Consider the following 20,077-nt stretch of genomic DNA (forward strand, 5'->3'; position numbering starts at 1 on the left):
GAAAAATTAATACTTGCAATCAGTCAATAATAAGATAACAATTGTTATTCAATTTTGTTTTTATTATTAATTTCAACAAATTTTGTGAATTTTTATTAATGGAGGGACTTATTTGTTAGTCGAAAGCAAATTTTAGGGGTGTTAGATGTAATTTCTCAAATTATAGAATATATATGTGTAATTACACCAAATTTCAGGGGAGGATCGAATAAGTGTTCATATATATATATATAGGGAAAAATGCAAGCAACCCCCTTGTGATATCACAAATGAGCAAATTACCCCCTTATGAAAAAATAAATAGCGATTTACCTCCTTATATTTTTTAAAATGAAGCAATATACCTCCCTGTATAAAGATGTAAATTGCTTCGTTTTAAAAAGTATAGGGGGGGTTAAATTGCTATATTTTTTTCATATAGAAGTAATATGCTCATTTTCAATATCACAGGAGGTAAATTGCTATTCACCCTATGCATATATATATATGTAAGAATCACGTACGTAGGTAGCTCTCACAGTCGCATGCATATTTCTGCAATCCCATAGCCACATGCATTTCCATTCATTGATTCAGCAACCAATGCAAATATTTGACAGTAATAATTCTTCTTCAGATGGTAATGAGGAGAAAAGCTGCTGTAATTATAGTTATAAGGTTAGACGACGTCGTCGACAGTATAGAAAATCATCGGTTCCACGGCTCCGATGGACACCTCATCTTCATCATCACTTTGTCCAAGCAGTTCACTCTCTTGGTGGCAAGTTCAGTAAGTCTCTTTTTATGCATGTATATATAAAGAGGGCAAATAGTCCGCATACTGTAAATAGGCAAATTATCTCAATGAAAAAAAAAATATTTTTTGTGCTTTTTAAAATAAAACAATTTACCTTCGAGAAATAAATTATTGTATTTTAGAGAAGGAAGAATGCAAGTAACCCCTTTGTGATACCGCAAATGAGCATATTACCCCCTTATGAAAAAATAAATAGTGATTTACCTCCCTATAATTTTTAAAATACAACAATTTATCTCCCTATGTTTTTTAAAATGAAGCAAGTTACCTCCCTGTACGAGAAGAACAATTGTTTCATTAAAAAGTACAGGGGGTAAATTGCTATATTGTTTTCATACAGGGTAATATGCGCATTTTCAATATCACCGGGGGTAAATTGTTATTTACCCTTTTAGAAAATATAGAGAAGTAAATTGCTATTTTTTTTATAAAGACTTAATTTGCTCTTCTGCAATATCACATGAGGATATTTGTATATTTTCTTATATATATATATATATTATGTACTTAGAAATTAAGTTATTATAATCTTTTGTGGTTTAATCCATTAATATATGTTCAGAAGCAACCCCTAAGAAGATTTTGCATATGATGGGTGTGAAAGGGCTTAAAATTACTCACATCAAGAGCCATCTCCAGGTACCTATTGTTGAAGTTTTCTTCTTGTCTTTTTTTTTTTTTTAATGCCTTAAATACATAATAGAAATGTTTTTACCCAAATCTAATTCGATTGAATTAAAACAATTACAGAGCAAGTGTGATATACTTGTTATGTTATTGGTTAATTTTCTTGAACTGTACACTGATCTCACGATAAGTGTATTGCACTTACCATGTAATTAGCTCAAGTTCGGCCAGACTCGATTTGGGTTAAAATTTTTCAAACACAATTCAATTATACCTTCAAATTTATTCAATACCAGTCGATGCACGCGGTCCTTGCGAGCATTTAAAAAAAAAAAAAACTATGGTGCGAGGAAAAGAAATACATAAAAAGAAGCAATTATGGTGTGAGGATAAAAAAAGAAAAAAAAATATGTGAAAGGAAAGAAACGTGAGGTTAGGCGAAAGAGAAAAAATATATTGTAATTACGATTTTATTAAGATTATATAAATTTGTAAAAATAAAAATATGGAGAAATTTGATAAATATAAATTATTTTCACGGAGAGTGGGTGAGAAAAGAAATTATAATTATGAAATTATTAAAAAATATTTTAAAACTTTCGATCTTTTAATAATACCGCTTATCCGATATTACTATTTTAATAATTTTCATCCATTAATCATTAAATTAGATGGGCAAAAAGAAAAAAAAATTATTTTCACCCAATTAACAGTCAATTAACAAAAATGATCAAAATCGTAAAAAAATACGTGTCAATTTAAAGACTAAAAATATAAATGATAATTGTTTAAATACTGAAATCGAATAAGTGATATTATTTAATGATCAAAAATATAATTTTTCCTATTTCCTACATATAAAAAAGATGATGTGTATGGTCTTGACAAATTAATTAGTGCCAATTATTAAGGTGGAAAAAAATTAACAGCTCCTCAACAATTTAATTAATACATATGGGAATATTAATTAAGCCTAGATATAGATTAGGGTTTATTGTTGGAGAAAAGTATTATTTTAGTCCGCTAAGTATGCCTAATTTTAATTTTAGTCCGATAACTATGACCATTTTTGTTTAGGTCCAGTAACTTATGAAATTGCTTACTTTTAGTCCTCTGGCAGATTTTCGAACAATTTTACCCCTATGAGTGCATATGGACTAAAACTGCCTTTCAAAAGTTGCATAAGGGTAAAATTGTCCGAAAATCTGTCAAATGACTAAAAGTAAGCAATTTCGCAAGTTACTGGACCTAAACAAAAATGGACATAGTTATCGAACTAAAATTAAAATTAGTCATACTTAACGGACTAAAATAATACTTTTCCCTTATTGTTGAGATTAATTAGAACTAGAAACTTAATTATTTTAGATATTAATTCAATTAATTTACGTACATATATATATACATATGTAGCATCGGTTAGATATTTATTAAATGTACTTCCTCATGATGTGTAAGATAATTTGTATCCTATGTATAGGTTTAATTGTTGCAATTAAATGCTTTATTTGAATTTAACTAAAAAATAGAGATATTGGGCTTTTTTGCATAATTATTTATTATTTTTTTAAAGTAGAAACGATAATCATTTCACTAATATTTAGATGTACAATTGATATTAATCAATAATTCAATGTATATTTTAGAAACTATAATATTATAACATTTGCTTGACTTTGATAGGAGACTTTGGTACGTGCCAAATCAAGTTACACTAAAAGAAATAATATTATTTAATTATGGTTAATCGTCATAGTTAAAGATAAATAATCGTGTAATAAATAGTTATTGATCAAGGCCATGCAATGAGTATCGATCGTAATTTTTGCAAGTATGATCAAAACATTTGTAATGCTTAAGAGCAACGGCAAAAACTTTTGGTATATATCACTCACTGCTACAATAAAAATCATTGCTATAATAAGTTTTATTTACCACGACTTTAGTCCATAACCAATAAACTATATGCAATAATAATTTTTTTTATAGTGTTATAATATGAATCTCATCCCATTCTTTTTTACTATTATTCATTAACTAAAACTTGACTTATCTCTTTCTCTCTCTCTATATATATATATAAATATACAGGAAAAATCACAACGACTATTGTGAAATTTGAAATAATTACGAATATATCATTGTTATTTGAAAAATTATCTATAACCCCCTTATTTGGGAAAAGTATTATTTTAGTCCGCTAAGTATGCCTGATTTTAATTTTAGTCCGATAACTATGTTCATTTTTGTTTAGGTCCAATAACTTACGAAATTGCTTACTTTTAATCCTCTGACAGATTTTCGGACAATTTTACCCCTATGAGTGCATATGGACTAAAACTGCCTTTCAAAAGTTGCATAGGGATAAAATTGTCCAAAAATCAGCCATATGACTAAAAGTAAGCAATTTCGTAAGTTATTGGACTTAAACAAAAATGAACATAGTTATCAGACTAAAATTAAAATTAGGCATACTTAACGGACTAAAATAATACTTTTTCCCCCTTATTTTAAATGTCATCTAACAATTAGCCCAATCCGTTTAGGTTTCTATCTATTTTTTTTGTGGTGAACTAACCAAAATGCCCTCGTGGATTAAGAATTATAATTTTATTTTTTTTTAATTTTTTTTGTTTTTTGTTGACCAAGTGGATATTTTGTTTTAATAATTTTTAGAAATTTGCAATCCACCCCTTCTGATTTTTTAATTTTTTTTAAATAATAAAGAAATACAGTAAAAGGAAAATCGACAATGTCACGACTTTATTCAAAAATTATATAATTTCATCAAACATACACATATATTTATAATTTGGTTTGATAATCAGATGTACAGAAGCATGAAGGAGAAGAGGGATTCAAACAAGTTGAACATGATATCCAATATCCAACAACAAATGAGATCAGCTGATTTCACAACCTCCCCTCACCCTCTTCTGTAAGTCATCATTTATTATATAGTAAATTACAATTATTTTTTTTATAAAATTTGGTATAATTATAAATATAATTTTATTGTTTAAAAAATTATAAATATATTTCAATTTTAATGACAGTTTTACAATGGATCCATTTCGTTAAGTTTTCATCCAATTTTTGTGATCAACTTTAGAATTTTTTAACTATAATTCTATATGTTTTTTAGAATATTTTAAGATGACTTTATAAACTAATGTTCCCTATAAATTATTTATTTTACTCAACCTCAATTTTTTTTATATTTTTCAAATACACACACACACATATATATAGATATTTTAAAAATTTCAATTAGGGTAAAATAGTAATATCCACATCACTGTTTAGGAGCTACAATAATTATTTTCTATTTGAGGGGAGTATTTGTAATTTTTTAAATAATACTAAAGTATTTATAATTACGTCAAATTTTAAAGGAAGTAGTTGTAATTTACTCGTAATTATATATGTTCTGCAGTCAAATTATGATCATATTATGAATTTAAATTTGTATAAAAGCCTATATATATATATATATATAGGAAAAAAAATGCAAGCAACCCCCTTGTGATATCGCAAATGAGCAAATTATCCCTTATGAAAAAATAAATAGAGATTTACCCCCCCCCCCCTTTTTTTTTTTTTTATAAAATACAACAATTTACCTCCCTATATCTTTTAAAATGAAACAATTTACCTCCCTATATACAGAGGTAAATTGTTTCATTTTAAAAGTACATGAAGATAAATTGCTATATTTTTCTCATAAGAGAATAATGTGCTCATCTTTAATACCACGGGCGATAAATTGCTATTCACCCTATATATTTGTAATTAAAGGGTTTTTTCCTTGATTTGTTGGGACAGACAAGTTTGGGAAGGATTGAGAGATCCACCACCTCATACAGTAAAACAAGTTGAGGGCCCATTCCTGTTTTGCCAAGCTGCAACACAACTTAAACAGAAGGGCTATCAGGTGAGTTCCAGAACTTCCAATTTTAAAAATATAAAATTATATTTTTTTCTTAATTTTTTTAAAATTACACTTTTACCCTCTTCGATAATTCTACTCCTTTTGGTAGAATTAAAAGGAGAAATACTGACCTCAGCAAAAGAAATTACGTAAACTTTTAATTTTACTCGTTATTCATCCATCTATTACAAATTATTAATACTATAATGACTAGTTTTTCATTCATCAACAATTGCTTTTAATTTATTGGATGGCAATAATTCGGGAAATGTTTTGCTATTTACACTATTTTAACTTTTTATATATATTGCATTTACCCCCTTATAGGTTTTAAAATGTTACTAGGAGATCTTTGTCGATAAATACACAAAATGATGAGTGACGGCAAAAACTGAAAGCTTATGCATTTTTTTAGTTGATATGCCTTTTCCATCCAAACCATATAACATAAGGGTATAGTGGAAATGGTGAAATTTTCAGAGGGAGTGTAAATGTAATTTCAAAATTTTTTTGTGAAAGTATAATTTTATATTTTCAGAAGTAGTTTAAGTGTAATTAACTCTAACCCTGTATTCGTGTTGGGAAAAAAAATATAATTGTAGTCATTTGAGTTGAGGTTGTGGGGATGACATTTTTGATCATGCACAAATTGATTTTCATAATGTAGTCCAGTAATTTTATGCAAGTCACATTCGATTTTAAACTAAAACCAAGATTTTAAAGTTCCAAAACTAAATTGTACAAATCAATTCATGCAAGATAAAAAATGGGGAAAAGTATTATTTTGGTTCGCTAAATATACCTAATTTTAATTTTAGTCCGATAACTATGTCCATTTTTGTTTAGGTCCAGTAACTTACGAAATTACTTACTTTTAGTCCTCTAACAGATTTTCGGATAATTTTACCCCTATGCAACTTTTGAAAGGCAGTTTTAGTCCATATGCTCTCATAGGGGTAAAATTGTCCGAAAATCTGCCAGAGGACTAAAAGTAAGCAATTTCGTAAGTTGCTGGGCCTAAACAAAAATGAACATAGTTATCGAACTAAAATTAAAATTAGACATATTTAGCGGACTAAAATAATACTTTTCCCTAAAAAATGCCTCACCTACAAATTTAGGAGTAGACTTGCATTTTTTCCATTCGTGTTGCCACTATCGTTGTATTATCACTAATTATTTATAGTGTAACTTATGCACATTTGTCGTCACTAATAATTCTATATTGATAGGATCAAAATTATTTTTAATTACTTAAAATGTATTTTTAGCAATAATTTTTAAAATTACCATTTACAATTTTATCACTAATATTATTTTTTTTTACTGCTGCGACACACATAAAACATATGTATATATAAGGAAAAAATACAATTTATCCCCTGTGATATGATAAATGAGCAAAAAAAAAATATATATATGAAAAATAAAATAGCAAATTACCCCCTGTGTTTTAAAAAAAGAAGCAAACTACCCCCTATCTAAACCATTGATAGGGCGTAACTTACTTCATTTTTTAAAATATAAAGGGATAATTCGCTAATTATTTTTTTATAAGGGGATATTTGCTCATTTTACATATAATAAGGGTAAATTACATTTAATCCGTATATATATATATATAGTGTGATGGATGTGATGAGTTAAGTAATGCAGGTGTTGGGCACACAGGAAAGCTCTACCTGCAGCTCAATAAAAAAGGGAAGTGCTGAAATTCGAAGGGTGAACATAGAATTAGTTGGTAGCTCTGAGATAAACTTTTTGGGTTTAGGCAACGATCAAACATCTGAATCTACCAGCTCTACAACTCCCATAAATTTAGACCTCACTATGAGGATGTCTGATTAAGTTTGTCTGAAGAAAAGATGTCATGAGTTCTTACATCTTGGAATATACTTTTGAAGCATATATATATATATAAAGATGTTAGATTTTTATTTAAAAAATAAGTTTGCGAATTACTCGAATAAAGTAAATGTTGATTGTTTTTCTACATTTATAGATAAAAATGTGGTTGATGACAAGATTAATAGTGATAGATCGATTTATCTTGTCATTAGTGGATAAAATGATAGAATAAAAAAGAGAGTTCGGAGGGGTTACAAGTTTTTGCGACTGCATTATAAATAGGGAACCGTACACAAACTCAATTAGGACATCAATTGACACGTTTTCTCAGTCGCGTAAAAAACACTAAGTACATAAAGTACCTGCTGAGGCGAAGTACCAAAAGATTTTCGAAACATTTGAAATATGGATTTTGAAGAAGACAGTGGATGCCTTCTTTTGACGGATGAAGGATGGTTGCAACTGAAAAGGAGGTTGATCAGTTTGTGGTACGTATGATGCATGTAAGAACGGAAGTTTATTCACAATTCAATCCATACAATTGATCTCAAAGGTTGGTATTATGCTGCCTACATTAATCTGTTTGATATATGTATGTTATATATTATAAGTTGTCTGCAATAAGACTAAACCCTTATAAGATAATAGCTAGTGATGATAATTTTATAATTAATATGATCCAAATTGAAAGAATTTGTTGAAAATATAGATGTCCTAAAATGGGACCAACCCAAAAAGGCCCATGTAGCCCCGAAACAAAGGGAAATATGCATAGGCCGAAGAAGAGTCCCTGGGTCAAGGCCCATGGACGGAGATGGAGGCCTAGTTCCAATTAAGCCCAGATTAGAGCTCACCTTCAGAAGAGTTTAGTGGCCACCACGTAGGACTCCTCCATCCACGTCAGCTACATCGGATAGGCACTAACCATCAAAGACAAGAAACGTGGCAGCCGGTAAAGACAGACTGGTGGCATCCCCATCCAGGAGAAAACCTCCTACGGGAAGACCCCAGAACACTGGCTAGGGCAGATATCCCCTCAACCCCCTACCAAGAACTTAGGAGCCACAACTCCAACAAGTATCCTTATCTCTTCCTCAAATATTTGGGACTTCGACTACAAAGAGATATCTATTTGTATCCATTAATGTTTTTAGAATTGGATCAGAGATCAAATTTATTAAATTATCGGGTCACTGGTTTAGTAGGATCGAATTAAAAAAATCGATTAACTGAACCCTATTATATATATATATATATTTATATATGTACATATACTCACAAATAATATATCAATGCATTATATATTAATTCATTAAACAAAAAAAAGAGAAATATAAAAACAAACTTAAAATAAATATACTCTCCAATTTCAATCCCGTCCAAATCAATTTGTTAAATAAAGGTAGTCAAATATGCTATAAATTTGTAAAATCATAATTAACTTAATCCCATTCATCTTTATTATTAATATTGTTATCACTATAATAAGTACTTCTACTTTAACAACTAAACTGGTGAAGACCAGCCCGCCTTTGCAAATGACTCGACATTGTTTGTCTCATTTGAAATAAACAAACAGTAAAAAAGAAGTAATAATAAGAGCTAATGTATTTTTAAAACAATAATAATTATTTTAACCAACACTTCAATGGATCAAAACTTGACTTTTGGCATTTCGTCAAGCATTTCTTTCTGCCATCGTAATCAAGTTCACCTTTTGAAGTTCTTTTGATCTTGCTCGAAATCAACGATTTGGATGAGCACCCTCACAATAGTTAGCTAACTCTATCAAGATTAAGTATTGGGTTTCTGAGAATAAGACAAGTAAAGTGAGCTCGTCGGGCACATCCCCAACAACGACCCTCCGACGCTCAAATTAGGTTGATCGAGGTAAATGTGTGCGATTAAAGGTGTAGATCGAAAAGGCTTCGCATTAATTACCTCGTAATATGGCGTCTTGGGGTATTTATAGGACTTAGCTGGATATTGTTGAATGGTCCACGTGGCCTTATCCTGCTAGCTTACGTCCGCGATCGGACAGCTGGCGTTGCCCGGGTCTTCAAGTGGATAATTGGGTCTGGGTCAAGTCTGCTCCGACCCGACCGAAAGAAAAAACATTGATCCAAAGCAAAAAGACTAAAATACCCTTCATTAAGGGTATTATAGGCATTTTTCATGTATACCTATCATCTTCCATGATCCAAAATTCTGCTTTGTCAATGAATTCATAATCAACATAATTGTAAGGCCTGAATAATTTCCACCAATCATCTAGCGAGAAATTTTACTAAGAAATAAAATTAACAAAACTATAATGAATCCAAATTAGATAAGATAAATAAATTTTTCTTTTTTTTGTCAAAAATAAAGTATTATTTGGTCGAGTTGATTTAGTAATGGACATAGTAGTGGGTCTTGGAAAGCTTCTTTGTCTATCTCGGTAGAGTGATATCTCATTGTAACCCTTTGTTCTTCCACTCTCAACTTTGTTACTAATATAATCTAAGAGCTCACTCAAAAACTCTTATCTTCAAACAAAAAGATTATTAAAGTTGGGTTCGAATAATATGTGACAACATGCAATTTTTTCGCAACATCGATCTTATCCCATCTTTTATTGATAATACCAGCATATTATCGGTATAACCTTAGCTCAGATTTTACTTAATTTGAATTAACAACCTATATTTAAAATTGTATATTTACATAGTATATACTTATATAAAATTTAATTAAAAGTATATGTATAATATATTTATTTTTAATTAAAATTTATATATAAAGAGAGAGAGGAGGGGGGAGGGGCAGTGATGAGGACTAGGCAACAACGAGGGGCTAGGGTGCGATGGGGGCAACAGGGGCCTGGGGAATGGGGATGGGAGCCGACAGGAGAAGGGGAATCAGGAGCGGGGTAGTGACTAGGGGAAGGAGAGGGAGGTATCGACGGGCTGCTGGGGGAGGGAAGGGGTCGAGGGTAAGGGGAGGGGCGACAATGGCGCTGGCGACGGTTTATTTGTTTTCTAATTTTATATATAATTTTATTTTTTTAATATGAATATTTGTATTGTTATACATAGTAAATATTATTAATAAAAAATTTATATTATATATAAATATTTATGTTATATATATATTTATATATAAAATAGGGTAAATGTTACATTTGATCCTTTAAGTTTTAGATCAAAATCACTTTAATTCCTCAAGTTCATTTTTTGACTTTAGCATTATTAAACTTTAGTTTTTGGCTCAATATGGTTCCTCTGACTATTTTTGGGTGGAAATGTGATCGAATTTTTACTCTTTCGAGGATAAAATGGCCAATAAATTTATTTTTATCACTTTAGTTTCTTAAATTTATAAAATTATCAAATTAGTCTCTTTTTTTTTAAACAACAAATTTTTTTTTAAATTTTTTATGCTAATATGTTGTAATTATATTATGTGAATAATAAAAATTTTGACTCTAGTGAATAAAATAATAATATATTATTTAACTTAAAATAAATAGTCTTATTTCTTTCAGTATTTAGAAAACTTATCTAATCTGAAAATATGATAAAAAGAATCTAACTCAGTAATTTCTTATTTTAAGAGTATAAGTCTAAAAAAGTTAAGTCTTAATAATATTTATTATATATTTCAATTTTCGAATAAAAAGCTGGTAGATTGTACTTTTTAACTAGATTTTTGGTGGATTCCATATATATATAATTCATTTTTAAAGATTTCCTAAATATATAGTTCCTTTTACAGCAAAAGTTCTATGATAATTATGTGGTATGGCTAATTTTTTCTAGATTAATGTAGCAGGCCTTGTAATAATGTAATTATTTTAGACTGATGTAGTAGGCCTATATCAATGTAATTTACTTTTTCTGAAAGAATGTATTTCTTAGGCCAATTTTTTGGGTGGCCGTTTATTACTTTTATTGGGGATATGTTTCGTAATTTACCACCATAGAGCCAATCATCTCAATATAATGCACCAAATGTTAGTGTATATAGCCATACGGGCTGATTTTATTTTATTTTATTCATATTGCACATTGCATGCATGTGGCATTTTTAATGGACATAAAGTTATTTTATTTATGATCAGTAGATAGTTTATTACGACTTTTTTTTAGTGGGAGATGATTACTACTTGAGTTGCAAAATTTTCAATTTCGTTGGGTATAAAGAAACAGTAAATAATTTACTTGAATTTAGAATAAAATTTAAAGATCAGTACTAATTTTTGAGCAAAATATGGAGATCTGAGATTTATTCACCATTAAGTCAATTAATGATGGGGATGGATAATTTCTTAACATTGTCGCGATTTAGACATTGACAATTAATGATGGATCGTGTAAAATTCATGCTTTTGTTAGTTAAGCTACAAACTAGATCGGAGAGTTGTTAAGCACTATTGTTAAATATGAACTCGCTTATCCTCAAGTTGCTATTAAGCTCACTTATGAACATCTATTTTAATCTTCAACTAAAGAAATCGCCAAAAACTTGGAGTTGAAGCACAAAATTGATGCACTTGTTGTTCATATTGAACCAACTAAAGTGTTGTTGGATTAAATAGACAATAATATGAGAAGTGTGAACTTAATCAACAAAGTGATAATCGTATCACTTTTGTATAGAAAAATGGCACTAACAAATATTAAAGTGTTATGAAAAATTGGTCACTTCATTCGTAATTGAACTGAGAGGAAGTTTGACTAAGTAAAAGCTCTCTTATTTATTTTGCTAGAGTTTTCAAATCTCCCCTTAGATTGATGGTAGATGTGGTAAGACTGGGCACATAATTGAAGATTTGAGCAAAATTTACTATTTTCAGTGTTATGCGCTAATAAAGAAAATTGTGGCATAGCGCACAAAAAGAGGCATTGAGTGCCAACCCATACTCATTAATTGATATGAGCTCTACACTTTAAGAGTCATGTAAAAGCAATGGAACTACTCTAAAGAGTTGTACAAAAGGCACTAGTAACATGGTATACTCTAATTGAGTTGAAAATACTATTAGGACAATTGTTGCGCGCTTTAGCTTATCCATAATAAATGTATTTTTTTTTACTTATATGCATTTATAATTCTTCTTTAATTTCTTATATGATAGCATATGAAGTTGATAATTACCATATTAGCTAGAACAAATCACCTAGTTAAAGTCAACCTCCCCGAGGAAGATTATGTTAGCTAGAGGAGCCACTTGGTTCACTCGCTAAAGGTTACTATCATTGGAATTCTTTCTAAGCGAAAAGCGTTCGCTGGAAAATAAATAGGCCTATTCAAAACCTCCACTAAATGCATGCGAGCTAATGAGTATGAGGCATTGATGATGCAATTATATTCATCACGTTGTTGATCACTGCAATCCCATCTCACCAATTAAAAAGCGCTAATATTAGCGATTTTTGACGAGATAGAGACTTGTAGAATATGAGCATTATGGTTCTCTACGCTAACAGGACGCGAAAGTATCATGTTTTATTATGCTAGACAAATACTGAGAAATATAAAACTGCAATTAATCATGATTCTAAAATTTTAGCAGCTATATGAGTTTGTAAAAAGAGGAGAATCGAACACTTCTAGAAATGTCTAGAATTGTTTGGCGCAAGATTAATTTGTGTTTCACTTGGGTAGATGCAATTTTTTAGTTCAACCTACAATATGAAAAAGAGCTTCTACAAAATTCTCCAACTCTTGTTGATATGGTGGCAAGCATATGACATGTACCTAATTGACAAGATATAAATTAAAATTTACGGAGAAATTAGTCGCACAATATAGATCCTGAAAAGGAACCACTTTAAGATATTTCAGGTCAATAGGAATCTTAACTATGAGAGTGAAGATTCTTGAAAGAGGCACTCATTTCTTTGCATTGATGATATTTTATTCATATTCAATTGCAAAAGATAATCGCCAGTGGGAGTGTCTGACTAAAATAATAATTCTCAAAATTCCACAAATAAGAAGAAAACATAAAAAATGTTCCCCATCGACTATGTGAGATTGAATCGGTATCCTCCATAATTATTATGTGGATGTTGATGAGTCAAGTTTGAGAATTGACTTCACTTAACACTTCAAGCGGACAATTGCATAAAGGGAAATGACAACCGTAATGACTAAGAACGAAGCTAACGCTCTAGGTTGATCTTCTATCTACGTGCAAGATCATTAGAAACAAGTGATTTCTAAAGGACAAATGAAAAGTAGATAGTTTACAAAGGTCAACTGAGGGCGAACTATTTACACCTACTTAAGATGTGTAGTTTTGAGATATTCTCCATGAGAGTGAGAATTGTAAGAATTTGCCACAGCCACTATCGTCACTTTCATCTAGATTGATGATAGTTGACATTTCCAAATGAGAAATGGACATTAGGATCAACGTAGATCTTCTAGTTAATTCAAGCAGTGGGGCAAGTGTAAATTTGATACTTGACAGTTCCATTTGTAATTTACATTATTGTCCAAGTGGTGATAACATCGATTTTATCGAGCTATCATTTTATAGGCTTAACGACGACTGAGATAATCACCACATATGTTAAGATAGTGAGAGAATCTAGCTCTCATTGCTATATGGGGGAAAAATTTTGATAGCTAGCAGCGATATGGAGATTTCACCAAATAGAGTGGTTATCTTACACATGGACATAGGAGAAAGTATGATACATACTTAGTGTTCAAATACTAAGGTTGTATGTATATTATACTATCCTTATTGATACTCCATAATCACATTGCTCTTAATTAAATGAGATGCCTTGAAATTGAAAGAGGAAAAGAACTGCTAATGATTATTAATTGAGTAAGTGCTATAGAATGTTTTATGCATAATATGTGTGCTCAATTAATCTTGTGCTCAACGATTAGAATGGTGAGTGTGTGTCAAAATGTTACTTAAATGCACATTGTGTGGTGCAACCAAGTGATCAAAAGGAAATCTATAGATGTAATCTAAGATCAAGTGCAGACTATCTTGTCGTGATTTATATTTTGATGCACAAATGTGAGATTTTGTATCCTTCAGGTGCCAAGTATCGTTGGAGGACCTAGTATACAGACTCCATATATTATTAATAAGATGTGCGCATAATTAAGTTATTTTTTAACATTTTCCATGAGCTGTATGATCGCTTATTTCTTACACTTAACCTTGATATGTATAAATGCATGTTAGTGGTAAAAGATAATGTCTGGTAGTGCACAAGTTAGGCGCTTGGATAGCAAATGGATTGAGATTCATATAATGTTAAGAACAGTGAGATGCCTAAGTTGAGTGGGAGTTCCATCATAACATGTATTCATATTACATGTGCTTTCAAACGAACTTTTATGGGAAGTGACTGAATGCTCCCTGATTCGTCACTATGTGAACCATATTGTTCCTTTTACCCTTGGGACTCTGGACCATTTCATGAGGTGTAAGCTTGTGACACTATTGATTGGTATGAGAGGCTGAGGAAGAAGTAAGTTGGTAATACATTTGTATTCTATTGTCATAGCCTATGCAACTATGTTGGAAAATATCCAACCAGTCATGAACATAGATACATATTTGAGTGAGTTAACCATGCTTTATTTATTGAGGGATCTAAAGATGCTTGATTAAGTGTGACCATGTAGTTTTGGATACACAACGAGTTGTTGAGTTGTAGGTGTTATGTTGTTCGGTGATGACTTAATATAACTTTTCTCATTATTCCTTATCGCTTGATCACACGCAGAAATATATGAAGGGATGAACTTAATATTGAGAAGTTGAGATGATGAGTATCATGGAGATTGAGTTCAATATGTATGAGTGTGATATGTTGAATATTGGGTCAGTGTTAGTGGACCAGTGACCTAATATGCATCCATATTTAAGATAGAGTTTGAGTCTCTCAAATACATGTTCAGATAACGACTCCTTTTGGATAGACCCTATCTGAAATAGAGCTTGTAGTCTTCCAATTATATATTGAGATATGGACTGATCTTAGGGATAGGATTGAATAAATCTATAAATAGGGTACATGACTATGGTCAAAGTACAACATAGAAATACAAGTGTGATACAAATGAGTTGATCATAATACTCCCTCCAAATACTCTCTCTCTTTCTCTCTCTATTTTTCTCTTTGCGTTCTTCCTTGGAGCATCACCATAGACTTCTTGAATTTTGAGTTCTTCGTTGAAGTATCATCATAGACTCCTTGAATTTTGAGGTGTATAAGCTAGTGGCTTACTCTGGTAGTAATCCACCAAGGCAAACAAGGTATGTTCGTGTTATGCACAAGATTTAGAGCAAAAACCTACATGGGGGAATCTTGAAGTTGTTCGTGAGATGATCTTCAAGACAACAGAGAATTAATGTATTCGTGATCCAATCAATGCATGGGCTTGTAGACGAGTCAGATCTAGAAACATGGATCGACATACTTCTACTACTTAAGATTATTTCGATCTATAATTATGTAGCTATGTGATTTTATATCCGTATGCACGTAATCATTTACTATATGCAAGACTTAATTATGAGATAATCATATGACTTATCCATTGTTATTTTTCAACAGATACCATCTTGCAAGCCTATCAAAAAGTATTGGCTTTTTCATGACATATTTCAAAGGATTTCCTTCGAGACCAGGTGGACACTGTGAGATTGGAAATAATACTTCAACTTTTGTATATCAAAGATGAATGTCAAACATAATTTTTGAGGGGAATATTTGAGATTATTTGACATCATACTTCTACTCAAATATTATACACCATTCTCCTTTTCTTCATCATTTTTCTTTAGCAAGTAAGATTCTACAAATCACTCTTGAGTAGCAATGTAAAGAATTAAGGGACGCCCAGGAAAAAAGTGCAACTAACATGGTGGGCTTCATTAAGTAAGACGTTATACTTATAAATGCTTTATCAAAAGCTTCATCCTACTCAAAAGGTACATCATTCTTCATGAGGCGACTAAATGGTTGACAACAGCCTGCTAAATATGAAATATATCTCATAAGATATGCTAGCTTTCCTTGCAAGCTCTTAAGCTCATAGATGTTTTGAGGTTCTGGCATTCTAAAATTGTGTTAATCTTGGCTTGTTCAATTTCTATACCCTGTTGGCAGAGTCATGATGTAGCACCCTCTATCGCTACTATGGTTATATTTCCCCTAAATATTATATTTACAGTAACTCCTGTATCTATATATAACTATCACGTAATCAATATGCATACGTAACCTCAACGTCACAACAAACACAATCAACCACAATATTATATACATACACATATATCAAACAACACAAAGGAATGAGTTTGAACCTAGCCTTCGACAGATAGACACCTCAAGATCTACTCCTGAAAAATAAATATCAACAGAGGAATGAGTCTGCAACTTAGTAAGTAAATAACCAACCCTATCTATATATGTATATCAAATATAGCCCAAACAAGAGAAGTAGATAACATGCATAGGATCTAATCAATTTAATCTAAATATAATTAGCTTTATTGTACCACATAGTCAACTCGCAATAAAATAATCAATTTAAACTCTTTTTTTCCTAGTCTGCTTACCAGAAGGTGATATAGTATTTTTTTCATCAACTCAATCTCACCGTTATATAAAGTTCAAGTGAGTTCCCTTGTCAGTCGGCTTATCAATCTTATTCGCATCACAACTCTTTTATGTCGCATCATAGCTCTTTTATATCACATCATAACTCTTTCGCTTCATTTTGCCTTACAGGCTTTTCAACAATATCAAGGGGTATTAATATCACAGTTATATTCAATTTCCACCACTCTCTCATTTTTACATATCACCATTTTTATAAGCAACTAGTAATGTAAAACCATATATCAATATATTCTCATTTTCAGCCACTCACCCACACATCATACTACAATGGAGTATTCCATGCGTTTATCCATTTCACGTTCACAATATCATCATCCAAATTGAATCATCACTGAAACAGTTCCAGATAAATCAATTTCGGCACGAATCACAGACTGATACAACAATAGTATCACAAAACAAGAAAATATATATAGATAACACTAATTATTTACTTACCTCGACTTTACAACACTTTTATCTACCCAATAGATAATTGTTCAGTCCTTTCAATTTATCCCTATCTTATAATGAGTTACAATGCATGTAATTAATATATATTGAGAATATCATAATTTTTAAATAGAATATTAAATATTATTCGCACAATTTCTAATAATTCGTTAATATTTCAATTGTATAGAAATATAAATCTTTGTTCTAGTTCATCTTAATAACTAGACACTCTAGGCTTTATAAAAATACTTATAATTTATCAATTAATTTATAGGAATTCATATAATCAAACCTCTTATATATTTATAACTATCACATTCAATAACATCCCTAAGTTAGATTATCATTAAAAACCTCATTTTTCCTCTTTAATAACATAATATTTCTTAAATATAATTTTCAAAATATTTTTATGAATTTTCTATCAATTCCTAACAACTATATAACTTAATTAAATAACAATACATAGAATTACCTATTTGGTTAATCATTCCGATGGAATTGTGTAAATTAACTATTATAATATTTAAACCTAAAAAATCTAATAATTTAATTAACCAACTATATTATTTTTATATCAAATTTGATATTTAATTCGACACTAATTTAAATAGCCAAACTCATAAAATGTTCCAGTTAATTAGTACATCGCTCAATACAAATAATATTTTGTAAATTGACCAATTAAATAAAATATTTACATAAATTAATAAAAAAATAAAATATAAATTTCATACCTCTATTTTTCCACCCGACAGAAAAATTTCGATTTACCAAAATATGCGCATTTGTGTTTGTGTGTATGTGTGTTGTGTGTATGTGTATCAGAGCCATGCAAATCTTGAGTATATCCATATATAGAAGTTCATAGTTTGTGAATCGAACTTTGACACGTTATAAGTCGGCTTACTTGACTTTATTGTGCCGCAATAAATCGTTGTCTGATTCGAAAGATCAAAATATGAAAATCTAATACTATGGATAAATTCATAAAAAGCATGAATTCTGGAGCCTCATCATCAGGGGGCAACCAAGAAAATTCGAATATAATTACCACAGGAGAGACACTGTGGGAAGACAGAGATCTATTCAATTGGAAACCTCCCAAAATCAATACTAAAGAAATTTATAAAAAATCGTTTATTGATTTTAAGTCAGCTTATACTATAAAAACAGAAGAACAAGTTTTACCCCTGGTATCTGACCAACAAACATTACATTTATTTTCAAAATCTTCTATTATTAAACATATTAAAAATGGATATAAATTTCTGCATATTGGTCTTGTTCAAATTGCTATAAAACCTTTAACAAGAGAAGGATTAGACACCAGTGTGTTTCTAGCCTTAAGAGACTGTCGACACTTAGATTTTTATGATTCCTTACTCGGTCTAGTAGAAACTAGTCTTTGTAATGGCCCAATTTATTTCAATTCTTTTCCAAATTTCACTATTTCTCTTAATGATCCTCATATTTTGGATATTTTAACTTTAAATGTAAAAAACTATAATTATAAAATGAAATCTGGATCTCATATCTATGAAATATTCTATAGGCTACACTACAAAATTACTAATACTGGCCTAGATATTCAAGCCATATCACACACTAAATCACCAGGTCAAACAGTATTTTGGGAAATCAATAGAGCCAAATCTAATCTTTTAGTTCCAAAAACTATAGAATGGAAAAATGTTACTTTACCAGAAACATGGAATTTACCACCAGGATCAATTCCCCCGATTCAACCCATAGAAAATTCAAAAATTGATCAAATTACCCAACATCAAGATGGATCCGTAGGAATAAAATTTTGTAGACAAAATTCACTAAAAACAAATAGAACATCCATCTCTCATCCTATCACCCCCTCCAGACACTCAACATCTGAAACAATTAGACCTACCACCTCAAAATTTCAAGGAATAAGAATAGATCAAAACCTTGCACAACCAATATATCAAGATTATGAGGAAACTGGTTCCCCAAATTCCGCACCATCGCAAATTCTTATCATTACCAAAGAATTTCTAATAGATAAAGAATTTCTTAGAAAAGACTTTCTTTCTGAAAAAAATATTTCTAATAGAAAATAGTTCATGAATAATTTCTCTGAAACCCCAAAGAGCAAACATCAGATCTGAATGGTATGAGTACATTTCATATACTAAACAAAATATTCCTTTTTTCTCCTATCTATTCCAAACATATGGAAATGACAAATTAGCAGTCATTCAAAAAACTCTCAAAAAATGGACAAAGCTTGATGGGTCAATAATCTCGAGTGAACATCCACCTTTAGAGGAATCCGGTATCTCTATAAAAGGCCAAATCATCAAATGTCTTCCAGTTAGTGAACCATCTACTAGTGAAACTAGCACTGTACAAATTAAACAAAATAATTTTTCAAATTTAATCCTTCATTCCATAGGAAAACAGTTAGATCGAATAGAAAACAAAATTGAAGAAACTTTAGAAAAGAAAGAGCCTTCATCATCTTCTCTAATAACATCTAAAGACCAAACTTTTCATATTAATGCTAATAATCTCCCTTTCCAAATTTCTGATTATATACCAAAATTAAACTCAGAAAAATCTATTCTCTTAGGAATTCAAGATAGATTGAGAGATCTAGGAAAAGACAAAGTCATTAATGCAATTGAACAAAATCTTGAAAATTCTGATAATGAACAAAATTTTAATTTTATTAACCCTGTCCAACATTTATCACCTTATAAAAATTATTATAAACCAACTCCCCCAGATCTAAAAATAGAGGAAGTCCAAAAT

General features: G+C 30.4%; 1 protein-coding gene across 1 annotated transcript; it reads left to right on the plus strand.

The window, feature by feature from the left end:
- The first annotated feature begins 557 nt into the window (after nt 1–557).
- LOC148784796 (uncharacterized) lies at nt 558–7,307 on the plus strand. Its single transcript, XM_088876722.1, has 5 exons — nt 558–769; nt 1,359–1,435; nt 4,252–4,361; nt 5,249–5,357; nt 7,011–7,307. The coding sequence occupies exons 1-5, from the start codon at nt 583–585 to the stop codon at nt 7,200–7,202; spliced, it is 675 nt and encodes a 224-aa protein (XP_088732848.1). The 5' UTR covers nt 558–582; the 3' UTR covers nt 7,203–7,307.
- Nucleotides 7,308–20,077: the final 12,770 nt, after the last annotated feature.

Source organism: Sesamum indicum, linkage group LG12, assembly GCF_026168435.1.
Source record: "Sesamum indicum cultivar Baizhima isolate 11 linkage group LG12, ASM2616843v1, whole genome shotgun sequence".
NCBI lineage: Eukaryota > Viridiplantae > Streptophyta > Magnoliopsida > Lamiales > Pedaliaceae > Sesamum > Sesamum indicum.

What these genes read in the sequence shown, in the direction of transcription:
- LOC148784796 (XM_088876722.1), top strand. Translation starts at nt 583, where the DNA reads ATGCAAATATTTGACAGTAATAATTCTTCTTCAGATGGTAATGAGGAG. An exon ending in CTCTCTTGGTGGCAAGTTCA is followed by an intron (nt 770 to 1,358) that starts GTAAGTCTCTTT and finishes ATATATGTTCAG; the next exon opens with AAGCAACCCCTAAGAAGATT. An exon ending in ACATCAAGAGCCATCTCCAG is followed by an intron (nt 1,436 to 4,251) that starts GTACCTATTGTT and finishes TTTGATAATCAG; the next exon opens with ATGTACAGAAGCATGAAGGA.